The following is a 17,217-nucleotide window of genomic DNA, read 5'->3' as shown; positions in this document are numbered from 1 at the left end:
CATTTGGCCCAGTGGTTAAGTTACATCCTGTATCACAGAACCTGGGTTTGAGCCCCAGCTCCACCCTCTATCCCCAGCTTCCTGCTAATGTGCACCGAGACAGCACAGGTGTTGACTCAATGGCTGGGTTCCTGCTACCTGCACAGGAGACCTGGACTGAGTTTCAGGCTCCTGGCTTCAGCTTGGCCCAGTTCTGGCTGTTGCAGGCATCTGAGCAGTAAACCAGTGGACAGGAGCTTTCTGTCTCTTGCTCTCTCTCAAATAAATAAATATATTTAAAAAGACATAAAGGCAGAAAATAACAAATATTGGAGACCAGGAAGAACCTGTAACTCTTCTGCACTGTTGGTGGAATTGTAAAATGGTGAAATCACTTTGGAAAATAGTATGGAGATTTCTCAAAAACCTAAAAATAAAACTACCATCTCAACCGCATTACTGGGTATATGTCTAGAAGCATTGAAAGTGGAGTCTGAGAGAGATCTGCACAGCTATATTCCCAATAGTGTGATATTGTGTAATTCACAACAGCCAGGAAATGGAAGCAACCCAAATGTTCACTGCAGATGAACAAACATGTAGTATACACATACAATAAAATATTATTCAGCCTTAAAAAGGAAGGAAATCCTGCCACATGCCACAAGCATGGATGAACCTCGAGGATATTACACTAACTGAAATAAGCCAAGTATAAAAAGACAAATACTCTATGATCCCACTGATATATGTAATATAGTATGAACAGTATTTGGTTCAACTCATGCAGGCATTTAAGTCCCTAAGCTACGGATTGATTGTACTGGGTGATGACTTGATTCAATTATGAAATCTGAAGGTAGGTCCTTGCGAAGTGTTTGAGTTAGGGTGCAGCTCTCATGATCAAATCATGGTATCTCTGTAAGAAGAGATCACCTGGACCTGAGTAAGTGGGCTCCCTATCTCTCTGCTTCCTGGCTCATCATCTGATCCTTCTTCTGCAGACTTTCTGCCATCCAGTGCCCACATCAGACACCACATCAACACAGCCACCTGAATTTGTACTGTGCACCTCCAGAACTGTGAGGAAAAATAAACCTTTTTTTTTTTTTTTTTTTTAATTTGACAGACAGTTAGACAGTGAGAGAAAGACAGAGAGAAAGGTCTTCCTTCCGTTGGTTCACCCCCAAATGGCCACTACAGCTGGCGATCCGAAGCCAGGAGCCGGGTGCTCCCTCCTGGTCTCCCATGCGGGTGCAGGGCCCAAGCACTTAGGCCATCCTCCACTGCCTTCCCAGGCCACAGCAGAGAGCTGGACTGGAAGAGGAGCAACCAGGACTAGAACCTGGCACCCAGATGGGATGCTGGTGCCACAGGCAGAGGATTAACCAAATGAGCCATGGTGCTGGCCCCAACCTTTTTCTTTATAAATTAGTTTCTCCCAGGTATTTAGGTTATAATGACAAAAAGCTGACTAATACAATGAGGCACCTGGAATAGACAAAGTCTTAGAAACAAAGCTGAAAGGTGATGACCTAGGTCTGGGGTAGAGAGGAGGGAATAAAAGTTATGTTTTAATGATTACAGAGTTTGATAATTGCAAAATAAAGTTCTGAAGATTTGTTTTATAAAATGTGACTATACTTAACACTACAGCACTACATACTTAAAAATGGTTAAGATGGTAAATTTTGTATTATATATTTTTACCACAATTTATAAAATAGCTATTATAAATTCCATATATTCAAGAAAGTAGAGGAAAGCTTATAAATGTTAAAGAGAAACACGAAAGACATAAAGACTCAACCTTTTACAGATGAGAACTGCATTGTCTGATAAAAATATACTGTATGAGATTAACAGTAGATTAGAAACTGGCACAAGAAAAGGCCAGTAACTTGAAGACACAACAATAAACATTATTCAAAATAGAAATAGGAAGAGGGGGGAAAAAGACTTCTAAAAGGAAAGAAACAGGACCAGTTAGCTGTGGGACAATGTCAAACGTGTAACTGGAACACCAGAGGAGAGTAGGACAGAAAAACTAGAAGAGGTAATGCTCCAAACTTTCCTAAGTTTAATGAAAATGGTAACTCCACAAATCCAAGAGGCTCAACAAACCTCAAGCATAAGAAACATTAAGAAAACTACACAAAAGCACATCATATTGAATGTACCTAAAGTCAGTGGTAAAGAAAAAAATCTTAAAACTAGCCAGAGGAAAAAGACACTTTATATACACAGAAACAGTAGATTTTGTGTCCCCCAAAAAATAAATGAGAAAATAGGAGAACAGTACCTTTAAAGTCCTGAAAGGAAAAAACTGTCAACATGGAATTCTATCCTAGCAAAAATATATTTCAAAAATGAAGTCAAAGAGGTTTTTCAGATATTTAAAGCTGAAAGAACTCATCAGCAGTTCAGCACTATAATAAATGATAAAGAAGTCCTTTAGGCAGAAGGAAAATAATGTCAAATGGAACACTTTTTTTTTAAGATTTATTTATTTGAAAGTCAGAGTTACAGAGAGAGAGAGAGAGAGAGAGAGAGAGAGAATGGTCTTCCATCCAATGGTTCACTCCTCAGTTGGCCACAACGGCCAGAGCTGCACCAATCTAAAGCCAGGAGCCAGGAGCTTCTTCTGGGTCTCCCACGTGGGTGCTGGGGCCCAAGGACTTGGGCCATCTTCTACAGCTATCCCAGGACACAGCAGAGAGCTGGACTGGAAATGGAGCAGCCAGGACTCGAACCGGCACCCATATGGGATGCCAACACTTCAGACCAGGGTGTTAACCTGCTGCGCCACAGCCTGGGCCCAAATGGGACATTTTATCTACTAAAAGGACTGAAGACAGTGGCAAACATGTACATAACTTTTAAGAATACCCTTTTTTTCCTAAAAATTTGCTTTAAATCCCTTTAAAGCTAAAAAATCAACAACATATTGTGATTTATAACAGATATAGGATTAAAGTATATGATAACGGCACAAATTTTGAGAAAGGGGAAATAGAAGTATAGTGTTATACGGTTCTTATTAAAAAACCCAAAAGCAGACTAAAGAGGTATACTAGCCCTATAAATAAATCGAACTATAGATAATAAGTCCCAAAGAATATAAAACAGAGTAATTAAAAATACTCAAGGGATCAGGCATTTAAAGTAGCAGTTAAGATACCCATGTCCCACAATGGAGTATCTTGAGTTCAACTCCAGGCTCCAGCTGCTAACTCCAGCTTCCAGCCCATGCAGACCCTGGGAAGCAGGTGATGGCTCAAATCATTGGATTACTGTAACCCATGTGGAAGACCTGGATTGTGCTCCCAGTTCCTAGGTCCAAGGTTTGGTTCTGGCCCAGCCCCAGCCATTATAAACATTGAGAGAGTGAACCAGTAGATGGGAGTTCCTGCTCTCACGCTCGCTCTCTCGCTCTCTCTCACTGTCTGTCCCTCCATCTTGTAAATAAACAAACGAAAATATTCAAAATAGTCCAAAGGAAAGCAAAAAAGACAATAAAAAACAAATCACAAGATAATAGATTTAAATCCAACAGCTATCAGTAATCCACATTAAACACAAACAGACTAAATTCAAAAGGCAGAGATTAAGAAAACTGGATTTAAAAAAGACCAAAAAATATGCTGTCTACCAGAAACCCACTTTAGGTAAAGACACACGAATAGACACAAAGCAAAAGACTAGGAAAATATATACCATGCTAATATGAACCCAAAAAGTGCTGGAATAGCCACCCAAAGTAAATTTCAGAGAAAAACATACTACCAGGGATAAAGAGGGTAAATTTACAATGATAAAAGGATTCCATTCATCCAAAAATCACAAAACCCTAAATTACATATGCAAATACTTTTAAAAGTTCAAGGAAGGAGCTGGTATCATAGTGTAGCAGGTTAATCCAAACACCTCCAACACCGGCATTCCATATGAAGGCTGGTTTGAGACTCAGGTGCTCCATTTCCAATCCAGTTCCCTAATGGCCTGGGAAAGGAGAAGAAGGATGGCCCAAGTACCTGGGCCCCTGTCATCAAATGAGAGCCCTGCTTGGATGGAGTTCTGGGCTTCTGGCTTATGTCCTGGCCCAATACCAGCAGATGCTTTGCCATTTGAAGAGTTAATCAGTGAAGGCCCCAGCTGCTCCACTTCCAATCCAGCTCCCTGCTATGCCCTGGAAAAGGAGTGGAAGATAGTCCAAGTGCTTGGGCCGCTGCACCCATGTGGGAGATCCAGAAGAAGCTCCTGGCTCCTGGCATTGGGTCGGCACATTGCAGCCATCTGGGGAATGAACCAGTGGATGGAAGTCTTCTCTCTCACTCTCTCTGCCTCTGACTCCCTGTAACTCTGCCTTGCCAATAAATAAATAAATCTTAAAAAAGAAAAGGTTTGTTCCTACTGTATTAAAAAAAAAAGTGAATCAGTGGTTGGAAGTGCTAATTTTTTCTCTCTTCCTCTCTCTTTCTGTAACTCTGTCTTTCAAAGAAATAAATCTTAAAAGTTCAAGTTTATTTTGGTATAAAAAGTTGTTGAACTGCACGAATAGCTTTTTATAATACACATTTTTCATCAACTTTCTGAAAACCCTTCATATATATGGATTCCAAAGATTGTTTCACAACAAAATAAACTTGTTTTTCTGTCCCGTTTTCCATGAACTTCTTCAAGTACTTCATATGTGTATCTGGGAACAGAATTTCAAAATCCAAGGCTCCTTCAAAAAGTTCATGAAAAATGCACATTATCTTTTAATTCCATTTCCACAAACTTTTTGAAGCCTCCTCATATGTGAAGCAAAAGCTGACAGAACTGCATGGAGAAATCAGCAAGTTCATAATTATATGTTTTTCAATATCCTTCTCTCAAAACGTGATAATCATAAGCAAGTAGGCAGACAATCAATAAAGACACAGAAGACTTAACAATCAAATCAACCAACTTTAGCTTAACTGGCACAGAACACTCCACCCAACGTTATTTTCAAGGACACATGAATCATTTACTAAGACAGACCATATTCTGGGCCATAAACCAAAACTCAATAAAATTTAGATGATTCAAATCCTACAAACTATGTTGTGTAACCACAATGAAATTAACTTAGAAACCAGTAACTAAAAAAATCCCCAAATATTTGGAAACTCACGCACATACTTCCCTATAACCAATGAGAGTCTAAGGATTCTGAAACTAAATGAAAATGAAAACATAACACATAAAAACTCTTGGCGTGGGGTGGGCGTTTGACTTGAAGTTAAGATGCCTAAATCCCATATCATAGGGCATGAGTTCAGGTCCCAGCTCCAGCTCCCAATTCCAGCTTCTTGCTAACAAACCAAGGGAGATAGTTGTGATGGCTCCTGTCACCCACACCAGACTTCCTGTGTTTGGCTTGGCCCAGCCCCATTTCAGGCATGTGAGGAATGAACCAGTGGAAGCACTCGCGTGCAAGCTTGCTGGCTCTCTCTTTTTCTCTCTCTGCCTTTCAAATTAAACAAACAAACAAAAACAACAACAACAATAACAAAAAACCTCCTGGGATACAGTCACAACACTACTAATTTCATAGTATTAAACACTGATTTAAAAGAGAATAAAAGTTTCAAATTAATGAGCTAAGCTTCTACCTTAAGATTCTAGCCAATCAGGTCAAATAAAATGTCAAGTAAACAGTAAAAAGGGGAATAGTAAAGACAAAAAAATAGCAAACAATGAAATTGAGTACACAAAATTATATAAGTAAAAAATATAAATATATAAATATTAAGATATAAATATAAGCCAAAAGCTGGTTAATAAAATAGATAAACCTCTAGACAGAGTGAACAGGAGAAAAAAAAGAGTAAAGATAGACAATATTAGTTAGGAATGAGAGCAGGGACATTACTATAGATCTGACATTAAAAAAGGTAAGTAAACATTATGAACAATTTTATTCCAATGACTATAACAATTTAAAAGAACAAATCTTTTCAAAGACGTGAACTATCAAGGCCCACTCAAGAATAAATTAACTGAATAACCCTTTATCTATTAAAGGAATTCACTTTGTAGTTAAAATCTTTCCCCCAGAGAAAACTTTGGGCCTACATATGCAAGTCATTTAGTACTGTCTAAAGTTTAAGCTCCAAGGAGGGAAGCAGGTGTTGCAGAGCAGTGATGAAATCACCACTTGGGATGTCCTGCATCCCTTATCAGACTACTCATTCAAGTACCTACAACTCCACTTCCAACCCAGCTTCCAGATAACGTGCTGGGGAATGCAGCAGCTGATAGCCTAAGAATTTCAGTCCCTGGGGCCAGCTGCAGCCAGCTGTAGGGGGTGAAGCCTCTGCCTGTGATGTTGCCTTCTGATCCTGCTCCCTGTTATTGGCCAGGGAAAAGCAGCCTACGATGGCCCAAGTGCTTGGACCCATGCCATTCAATGTGGGAGACCCGGATGAAACCCGTAGGAGCATTTGGGGAGCAAACCAGCAGATGGAAGATCTCTCTCTTTACTCCCTCTCTGTCACTTTTTCAAATAAATAAATCTTTACAATAAAAGGATATACGGAGAGCTCAAATATTTATTAACTATCATGTGCAGGCACTAAGCACATATTGTTAATACTTCAGCAAAAACCCTCTGAAAGGAAGCTGTGTGAAGAAATGATTATAGGGGCCGGCACTGTGGTGTAGCAGGTAAAGCTGCCGCCTGCAGTGCCAGCATCCCATATGGGCACTGGTTTGAGTTCCAGCTGCTCCACTTCCCAACCGGCTCCCTGATAATGTGCCTAGGAAAGCAGTGGAAGATGGCCCAAGTCCCGGAGGAAGCTCCTGGCTCCTAGCTTCAGATCGGTTCAGTTTTGTTGTGGCCATTAGGGGAAGTGAAGCAGCGGATATAAGATCTCTCTGCCTCTGCCTTTCAAATAAATAAATAAATCTTTTAAAAATAAGAAAAAAGAGAAATGATTACAATGAGGCTAAATTTAAAGTAAGGAAAATAACAATTTAGGGAAAATCATGAGAGCCTGAACTAAGTGAGCGGCAATGGATTGTTTTTCTTTTTCATTGTGGGATGGGATAGGGCATAAGTGGGCGATAGATAACTAGTAGAGAGAATGACCAGACCCAGTGACTGGTTAGACATGGGGAGAAAAAGAATAAGGACACATCATGATTTTTGGCTTGCATGCTAGAAAACCCACTTATCAGGATTGGGAATACAAGAGGAAAACTATTGGGAACAAGAATATGTATTTATTTTTCAACATATGATATGTTTATACATTCAGCACCCAAAAGATATATACAAGTAGGCAATGGGATACGCGCAATGAACACTTAAGAATCTGTATAAATTTGCCTGCTCTATCTCCCAAGGATTACTTGTAATTAAAGCTTTCACTATAACTCTACAATTTTTTTTAAAGATTTATTTTATTTATTTGAAAGAGTTACAGAGAGAGAGAGACAGAGAGAGAGGTCTTCCATCTGCTGGTTCACTCCCCAGATGGCCGCAATGGCCGGAGCTGCACCAATCTGAAGCCAGGAGCCAGGAGCTTCCTCTGTGTCCCTGACGTGGGTGCAGGGGCCCAAGGACTTGAGCCATCTTCCACTGCTTTCCCAGGCCACAGCAGAGAGCCGGATCGGAATAGGAGCAGCCAGGATTAGAATCGGCACCCATATGGGATGCCGACGCTTCAGGCCACAGCTCTAACCTGCTATGCCACAGCCCCGGCCCCTATAACCATCAGAAGATGGTTAAGAGATTTGAGAAAATGAATCCCTTTCTCATACCCTTAATTCACCACACTGGGACCCAATTTCAATGTTAACTTTTCCTCAGGAAAAAAAACCGATAATAAGAAAGCATTTGCCTTTCTTTTATATGTGGCTATAATGATTCTTTATTGAACCCAGCCTGTTAGCTATTTATCATTATTGCCTCCTTGTAAAGTGTTTTTTGCTTGTTTGCCATTTTCTGATTTTCCTCATTTTACTGAAGAGCTGCATATAAAAAAGAAGACCTGTTCAACATAGGCCAATATTTGCAGTAACCATTTTTTTAAGCAAGTCTTACAGGCAAAGAACTGTCAGGTACTTGACACACATTATTTCATTTAATTCTTAAAATTTTGCAAAGAAATATCTTTTTATGAAAACTGAACCTCAAAAAAAATCACATGAGTCTAAAGTCACACAAGTAGTTGATGGCAGAATTGAGACTCTAACTGTGTAACAAAACTTGCGTTTTGGCTTTCTGTAAGAAACCCCATACTGAATGTTTCACTAAGGTACTACCATTTGTACAACAAATACAAGTGCTGACTGCAAGGTCTTCAAAATTTCTAAAGATAACGTTTTAGCAGCCCCTTTCCTTACTGAAACTGGAAAGCTGCATACTATGCACTTTTTTTTTTTACTTCCTTTCATTAAATGTTAAATTGAAGCATGTTATGATTATTATCAGGTAGTGGTTCAGCCACAGCTATTTCCTGCCCTAGTTCCTGTTCCTTGCTCAGGGTGAAGTCCTCCATATTTTCTTTCCTAGTGCTTTAAAACTACCTGTTCTATTAAGCAGTCAGTCGTTCTCATCTGAAAACTCACCTCTATATTGGGTGTCACTTCAGCAATCTGACTGAGCCTAACAAACTGAAACAAACACACAGCTTTCCTAAATGTCAATTAATATTTCCAACTTAGTCATAGGCTTCTGGTCATCAAGGGATGCTCCACATTGGTAAATTCAATTGTGAGCATTTCCAGTTCTGTTTTAAGCTGAGACAGAAGCATGGGATTTTTTCCCCTCAGATTTGCAAGGACAGTCCGGAATTAAAACACATTTCCCACTGCCACATCCCAAGTTGGAGTTAAGAAAAGACTGTCAGGGGCTGGCGCTGTGGTGTAGTGGGTAAAGCTGCTGCCTGCAGTACCAGCATCCCATATGGGTGCCGGTTTGGGTGCCGGCTGCTCCACTTCCAATCCAGCTCTCTGCTGTGGCCTGGGAAAGCAGAAGATGGTGCAAGTCCTTGGGCCCCTGCACCCATGTGGGAGACCCAGAGGAAGACGGGCACAGCTCTAGCAGTTGCGGCCAACTGGGGAGTGAACTCTCTCTCACTCTGCCTCTCCTTCTCTCTGTGTAACTCTTTCAAATAAATAAATAAATCTTAAAAAAAAAAAAAAAAGTCTGTCAGTGAGCACTGTGACACAGCAATTAAGATGCTGCTTGGGACAATTGCAACCCCTATTAGAGTGTCTTGGCTGCAGTCCCTGCTCCACTGTGGATCCAGCTTCCTGCTAAAGTGTACGGGGTAGGGGTGGTGATGGGGAGGAAGCAGGTGATAGCTCAAGTACTTTGGTTCCTGCCACGCACATGGAAGACCTGGATGCAGTTCCGAGCTCCTGGCTTCAGCCTGGCCCAGCCCCAACCAGCTGATGGAAAATCTCTCTCACAGCCTATTTCTGTCTGTCTCCCTTTAAACAAACAGATTAAAAAAAAACACACACACAGAAAAAAAGAGCAGAATATAGGGAAAGGGGAGTTTCCGATATTGACTCTGTGGAAACAGACGAGGTAAAGGGGTCAAAGGGTAGAAGAAGCACAATGACAGGTAACCCTAAATCTCTTCCACAAATCAAATGCCAATGCCTCCAGGAATGTTTGTCAGTCTACTTTTACAGCTTACAATGAAATCTCTCAATGAAACAATTGCTTAGCTGGACACATTTGGAAATAAAGATTTTTTAATGGCACTAGGAAAATGTTGGAAAGTAAAAAAAATTTTTTGAAAGTAACAATGGAAAATGGTCGAGGTTTTCCTACAGTTTTATTATTTAAGCATGTAATGTCCAACCACCAAAATTGGGTAATATTCACTTTGCCCAGCCACATCTATATACAATTACCATTTAAGGTTGGCCTTTGCAAACACTTTTTATAGAAAGCTCTTACGATCCCCTTAACAATCCATATTCCTGTAAGAAGACTCTGCCTTCTCCTGCTCTGTGCCAAATGCCCTCCTTCCCCTTCTATCGAAACCACCTTTGAGCCTTTAGGGCTTGAGCGGTAACTCCACTCCTAAACCTCTCAGCCCAGTGCCACCTGAAATTATTTGCTCCTTCTTATTTACTCAGTGTTTACTATGTGCCAGCACTTTATTTTATTTAATGCTTACTGTCCCCTTGGAGCCTTATCCTCTCCATTAAACAAATAAGAAACTGATGCTAAAAGACATTTGGTATCATGTTCAAGTCACAAAACCCAACAGGAATTCACTCTTGTCTTCTGTAATTCTTTGAATTCTCTTTCCATTAAACTATAGTTTCTATGCTTATATCATATACTGTGTTATCATCATTTGTTCAAATGACACTTCCCAAAGTCAAGGAAGGTGACTCCATTCCCACATCTTCAACAACACTCAGTGGTACCTAGTACACTATGACCCCAAAGTGTTACTAGATACAAGTCTGGATTCAGTTTATGGCTTTGCAGCATTATTTTCCACTGATTAGTCTCCTATTAAGTCTTTCAGAAGCCAATTTTACTGGGGTAATAAACCACAGTGGCTTTGGACTTAGATGGCATGGATGTGAACCCGCCTCCATGAATTATTATTAGCATTGAAATCTCGAACAAATGAGTTAACCTAAGACTTGATTAACTCATCTATAAAATATTGTGGGCAACAATCACAGTACTTCCACCTCATAGGATTATAAAGATTAAATGAGATAATTCATAAGCAGTCCAACTATTTTTTGATCCTCAATTTTTCCACATGCCACCCTAAATTCTCTCTGACTCAGTCCAACAAAGCCTTTTTTCATTACAAATTTCTTGTTATTTTGCGTTAAATGGACGAGCCAAAAAGGCTCATGACTTTAAAATTGCTCAGACTACCTCCTTTATTTTTAGAACCAACTATCCAGTGCCAATTTGGGCTCACAAATAGTTCACTCTTGGAGGTTTCATTGTGCAAGAGTGAACCCACTGCGAGCTACACTTGATTTACACGTTGCATTTTCATGCTCTACTATCAAGTGGTGAAAACTAGAACGCAGACACTGCCCGCCTCACTCACATCTAAAAATCCTATCTGACGCACACGGACAACTGTAACCTGGGTGGGAGGCAGGCTATTTCCAGAGCACAAAATTTTCCAGGAATTCCCTTGTTTCTGGTCCCAGACATGGCTCATTCTCCCCAGACTCCCACATTCCTTTCCTCCGGAGTCTGGAGGCTGAGCTACTACAATTGACAAGACAGACCCGTTTCTCTTACACTTAGCAGTCTGTACTCCAAATCCAAGTCAGGATTTAAAATCTGCATGCCACTTTATGGCTCTTTAGACTAAAGTACAGTTTCCACATTCTCAGAATTCCTCTTCTAATACTAAAAAACTGTTTGAAAAAAAGTCCAGTTTTGCAGACAACACATTGTACAAAAATATCTAAAAACAGAATCAAACATTAAGTATATAAGCAAAGTCTCAGAAGAAGGAAAAAAGGAAAGCAACGCCTAAAAATGTTTGGCAAAAGCTAACCAAAAACTAGAAAACCGCAGCATCACACATAAAGTATAATCTCTAAGCAGAAGACACCAAGAACAAAGACAGCAAGTGTAAGTTACAAAATATTTAATACACGCACCATGAATTTAGAAGTCCTTGGGCATGTAAAGCACATGACTGAGATACATAAAATTTTCCAGATTCTTTATTTCCCTGGGTAGCCTATGTTCCTACAAAGCAGTTCCTGGTTATTCCCAGGCTAAAGACAAGCAGAGTGACAGATCAGTGGCAGAATGATGCCTGAAGTTAGCACAAGGAGCTGCCGAGTTGGAAAGCCACGACTCGAAGGAACAATACAGAACCCTGGCCGTCAAGGATCGGGCGGACAAGAAAGGTGAAGCGTGCTGACGGACCAGGGTATTGTTTGCAGCCGGGAAACACCCCCGGGGCCCGCGCGTCCAAAGTCAGCACCCGCTCGGCAGTCGGCAGCCGGCAGCGGGATGGGCAAACTCCAGGGTGGCGGGCGCAGCGGGTGCAGGGCTGCGACCCTCCCTCACAGCCCGCGCCCCGCGCGCGCCCCCGCCTGCTAGCCCCGACGCCCGCGCACGCCCTCCGGGACGCGAAGGGCCCCCCAGCCCCGCGCCGAGCGAAGGAAGCGAGGGAGAGGGGCCTGCCCGAGGGGCGGCTTCGGCCCGTCACCGCCGAGGATCGAGCCCCGTGCGGGCTCCGCAGAAGGGAAGCTGAGCCTCCGCCACCCGCCAAAAGATGCGAGGCGGCCGCGGGGGAGCCGGGCCCGCAGGTGCCGGACGCTGCCAAGTAAGTCACCGGCGGCGGAGGGCGACGCGCGGGCGGCGGAGGGCGACGCGCCGGCTCCAGAGCGCCCACCTCCATCCCACCGGCGGCTCGCCTCCCTCATCCGGCTCCATCCTCGGGATTCCGTCCGAACCCTGCGATCGCCACACCACGGCCCGGCCCGCCCAGGCGCGGAGGGGATGCCGCTCTTACCGTAGAAGCGGGCGCCGCACCGCTAGGAGGCGGCTGGAGTGCGCGCGGGAGACACCGAGGCGAGCGCCGCCACCGCCGCGGGAGCCTGAGGTGCTACAACGAGGCTGCGAGCGGGCGCGCGGCTTCCAGAGCGTCGCCCCACCCCCTCTCCCGCAGGATTTTGCGCTGGAGCCTGCAGTCCCCGCGCTCTGGCGGGGAGGGCGCGTGGAGAGGCGGGGCTCCTCCGCAGGGGGCGGGGCCGAGCACTGTCTGCTCTGATTGGCATCTGTGCGCCCAATGGGACCACGGAGACACTAGGCTGAGCTTAGACTGACTTTCCTGCTACCCTGTAGCAGTAGAGGAGGCGGGCCCCAAGGGTTCTCTTACTGCCGCCTTTCTGTCGAAACTGAATGAGAGGAAAGGTCGGTTGGTTTTTCACTGGCGGCCAAGTCGTCCAATTACCGCAGGGAAAGCGGCTTCTGTACCTAGATTGGCGTCCTCCCCGCCTTCTAGGGTAGGCCCAGGGGCGGTGAGAACCAGCCCCGGATATGGGCGTGGCCTCGAGGTAGCATTCGGCGAGCTTCTACCGTGGTGGTTTATAGAGGCGGAACTGAATCTTATTCTTAATTATCATGTGACGGGTTCAGGATTTCATGGGGGGGAAAGCGTGGAAAAGGACAAGGATCCAAGCTGGCGCCCTTCCTCATCTTCGCGGCCCTCTCCGCTCTCCGACCGGCGGTGCTGCCAGGTGAGTCCGGAGCTCGGCCCTGGCCCGCAGGGCGCCGCGGCGCTGTCCCCCTCAGCCCCCACCCCGCTGCCTCTGTGGGCGGCCGACCCTCCGGCCCGTCACACTCCCAGCCTTGCCCATCACCAGGGCGTCCGTGTGCCTCGCGCGGTAAGGTCCACCGTGGACCGGGCCCACAGCACGCTCTGGGGTGGGGTAAGAGTTCCGAGAGGGGTGGGAGTCCCGACCGGGCGGCGGGGGCAGGCCAAGGGCAGGCATAGTGGAGGAGCGTCCTGGAGTGCCCAGGACAGGTAAGGATGAGTGCGTCGGCCCGGGCGGCTGCAGCGCGGGCCCTCCGGAAGCGACTCGTTTGCTGGCTCGTGAGGGAGAACCGGCCTTCGGGGTGGGGCGAGTCCCTGGGCAGTGGCTAGAGAAGGGAAGTGGGCGTGGGAAGCGCCAAGCGCGGATCCCTGGAGTCCGCACCCCACCGAGACCAAGCCGCAGCTGATGTTGAGGGTATTTTCATGCAAGTGCATCACAGAACTCTGCGGCATCCCACATTGTCATGACTGTAGCCACAGCAAGATTATGTCCTTTGCATTTTTTTTCACCACTAAAGTGCCTCTGGTGAGTGCAACCATCCTTTCTATGACCGGTTGCTGCTAGGTCCTCCATGAGAAAAAAATGAAGCTTGTCTCATCCCATCACAGATGGAAAAGTTGTTCAAGCGAGGGTATTCTGGCAGACCTTTTCTTGAAAGTTCACAAAAGCGACCAGATAAGTTGGAGATCAGGATTACATAAATTTACAGGATGAAATCGGACCACAGTTGTTAATGTGGCACAAACACCTCCACCTCTCCTTTGCAAATTCAAACCCACATGCCAACATGGCAGCCTCTGGCCAGGAAAGGGGACCAGCGCAGAAACTGCCTTTCCCAGAGAGCAAAAGCACTTTTGCGTAAAGCATCTGCCAACTAAGTAAACAAACTCAATGCAACTAGGTTGGATATAAGGGGAAAGAGGTGAGTTAGGAGACTCATACCTAACTATTGAAACAAAACAGATGTGTACTCCTGCACTGTTATAGCTGCCTACTATGTAATGTAGTAGAGATGTTGCAAAATACATCAAACTTAGCACTAACATGTAATTGATGGAACACACTAGCCAGGGTATTTTGTTCCTGTAGCCAGTTTCCTCATCTTTTCTTTTTCCTTATCTTCTTGCATCTTTATTTCTACTCCTGCCATCCACCTTTTTGAGGTCCTGTCCCTACCACCCTCTGATCTTTGGCTCTTCCTGTCAAGGATACTGTCTTTAGGTTAGCATTCCTCAGTGTTTTCTAGTCTAATTGTACTCAGATTTCTCCTTTCCTGAAAATTTCTTCCTGTCTCTTTTCTCAGTCTTATCTCTCATCTTTCATTTTCTCCAAGTGTCTGAAAAGAATAAAATGTTCTCCGCTGTTTCCATTTTATCTTCTGTTAACTCCTTGTGCAACTGCATGCAGTCTGCCTTCTGATTTCCCAGGAACGTGAATGTAGAGGCATACTGTAAACTTCCATGTGAAGATTAAATGTAAATGTTCATACCGAGCTAATGCATCCTCAGATTCCGAGTTTTTAAGAACTTAGTCATGATAGCATTAAAAAAATCATAAAAAAGCAAAACAGAAAATATTCTGGAAAAGAAAATAGTGAGTATGTACTAGCCCTTCTAGATATTAAGACATACAGCAGAGCAACAAATAGTCATATAGTGTTACTGCAAAACATTTATAGATGAGTGAGACAGAATAGTTATAAGAAGTAACACCAACTATAGCATAGTTTAGCATCTAATAAGCACAAACATCTTTAAGGTTTTGAATGGTCTATTTTTGAGAGAAAATACCTGAGAATTTAAAAGTTCAACATCCATAGATTATTTGAAGATATAAGGTTATCAGTGCCTTTTAGATTAGTTAGCTTGATGACTTCTGTACGGTGTTAATTCTGCTTGATATTGCAATTTTTATTAACCATTCCCTCCTTATAAAACTCTCTTGGCTTGGCTTGGATTACTACCTCCTTTTTCACTAGTTGATTTTCAGTGCTTTTCATGAGGCCCCCTTGCAAATGTTTAGGGAGGGGAAGAACATCCCTGAGGTACAGAAATAAAGCCTTGAATGCCAGAACTTGAGTAAAAGCTTCAGAAAGGAACGGGATGTTCCTTGAGATATTTTGAATACAGTTTATACCCAGTGGACATACCAAAACTTTTATTACACTTAGCCATGTGTCATAGGGAATAATGGATATGATGTTGTCAGTGGTTGGTATGAGTTTTTGAAAGGATGAATGGTAGAATGTTTTCAAAATCAGGAAGTCTGTGGGCGGGAAAGGGCTAACTAGGAATAGAACTAGCGTTTTTTTCTTTCTGGTATCAAAACAATCGACTTTCTCTCCTTTTCTTAGGGTGTATTTCCCTTTTTTCGACCCTGCAACAGCCTCTTTAAACTGTTTAAATGAGAATGTCCTTGGCTCAGAGAGTACTACTCACCTGGCTTTTCACATTACTCTTCTTGATCATGTTGGTGTTGAAACTGGATGAGAAAGCACCTTGGAACTGGTTCCTCATATTTATTCCAGTCTGGATATTTGACACAATCCTCCTTGTCATGCTGATTGTGAAAATGGCTGGGCGGTGTAAGTCTGGCTTTGACCCTCGACATGGATCACACAATATTAAAAAAAAAGCATGGTACCTCATTGCAATGTTACTTAAATTAGCCTTCTGCCTTGCACTCTGTGCTAAACTGGAACAGTTTACTACCATGAATCTGTCCTATGTCTTCATTCCTTTGTGGGCCTTATTGGCTGGGGCTTTAACAGAACTTGGATATAACGTCTTTTTTGTGAGAGACTGACTTCTGAGTACATCATCTCGTTTCTGTTGCTGTCCAACAAGCTATCATTAAAGTGTTCTGAATCTTTGCAAGCTTCAAGGATACCAGAGAACTATGGGGAAGTATCACACATAGTTTTACCCTGCTTCCATAAGTCGAGATTGGTGAATGATGGACTCCTGGTCGATCCAAAGCTTGATTATTCAGTGTTGGAATTGTTGCTGTCCTTCTATACCTATGTAAATAAAGTTTGATTTGGACCTCATTTTTCTACACGACTCTTGAATAAATAATCTATTGTATGTGGTCGGTATTTTAAGTCATTAATACAGTATTAAATCTACATATTTGGATTTTTAGATCGTGGTCTGTTATGACCAAAGTAAATGACTATTTGTGCTTCTAAATTTTGAAGGAAAACAATGTATAGTTATTGAAATAGTTCAGGGTACCGCTTCACGTTTACATTCAGAAAGAGTCTTGAGTTTGACAGACTTTTAACCTAGGCCAAGTTCACTGTTAGGTCTGCCCTCTGTTTGAGACAAATTAGTAGAGGTGGTATGTTAAAGCAGCAGAAGCTTACCTCTTCCTTATATTCTAGTTCAGTAAGGAGAGGCCCAGTCTGTGCCCTTGTCCTGAGATTTCAGGGAATTCGCACCCCTGTCACTGGTACAAGTGTCTTGGTTTGAGAGATCACGTGGTCACCCTACTAACGTACTTAACCAATCCCAGTGAAGCACAGGTGGCAGTACTTAAAAACACTCAGAGACTGAAGTGTATAACCTTAAAGCAAAATGGTTGTTCTTGCCCTGTACAACTCTCACTTTTAAGCTCTGGGAGATCTTTATGTGGGATTTTGTTTTCAAAAAGATTTAACAAACAAAAAAGTGATTTCTGGCCAATTAGCACAAGATTGCTTTGATACAGCATTTTGGTCTAGTTCTCATGATGACAAGACAACATAATGACAGACAACATAAATTTCAGCCACACCACCAGCTTGGATCCTTTCTGGGCATTTGAAACTAAATAGCTAAATAAAAAAAAAAATCAATTCCAAATGTTTTCCTATCTTACAATTGGTAATACACTAGTATACTGGGTATCTGAAAATAGAATTGAAAAAGAGAGTTA

General features: G+C 43.0%; 2 protein-coding genes across 19 annotated transcripts in view; one reads left to right on the top strand and one right to left on the bottom strand.

Moving 5' to 3' along the window:
• Positions 1 to 12,708, bottom strand: part of PHTF2 (putative homeodomain transcription factor 2) — a 137,260-nt gene extending 124,552 nt beyond the window's left edge. For 5 of the 18 annotated variants that reach the window (XM_070071199.2, XM_089329454.1, XM_089329444.1 and 2 more), the window contains exon 1: positions 12,495 to 12,684. The gene's annotated coding sequence lies outside the window, so the exon portion shown is untranslated. Of the gene's footprint in view, positions 1 to 12,494 lie in introns of all 18 variants that reach the window. The other 13 variants (XM_089329441.1, XM_089329453.1, XM_089329443.1 and 10 more) reach the window with 7 other exon arrangements.
• A 327-nt stretch (positions 12,709 to 13,035) lies between these two features.
• Positions 13,036 to 16,348, top strand: TMEM60 (transmembrane protein 60). Its single transcript, XM_008258309.5, has 2 exons — positions 13,036 to 13,221; positions 15,653 to 16,348. Exon 2 carries the CDS (start codon positions 15,703 to 15,705, stop codon positions 16,102 to 16,104), a length of 402 nt encoding a protein of 133 aa, XP_008256531.1. The 5' UTR covers positions 13,036 to 13,221; positions 15,653 to 15,702; the 3' UTR covers positions 16,105 to 16,348.
• Positions 16,349 to 17,217: the final 869 nt, after the last annotated feature.

Source organism: Oryctolagus cuniculus, chromosome 3, assembly GCF_051225735.1.
Source record: "Oryctolagus cuniculus isolate XC-2025 breed Fujian yellow rabbit chromosome 3, ASM5122573v1, whole genome shotgun sequence".
Taxonomy (NCBI): Eukaryota; Metazoa; Chordata; class Mammalia; order Lagomorpha; family Leporidae; genus Oryctolagus; species Oryctolagus cuniculus.
Note: the sequence above shows the minus strand (reverse complement) of the source record. Positions and strands in the feature narration are given on the sequence as shown.

Excerpts from the sequence above, each read along its gene's own strand:
- TMEM60 (XM_008258309.5), top strand. The coding sequence starts at position 15,703 with ATGAGAATGTCCTTGGCTCAGAGAGTACTACTCACCTGGCTTTTCACA.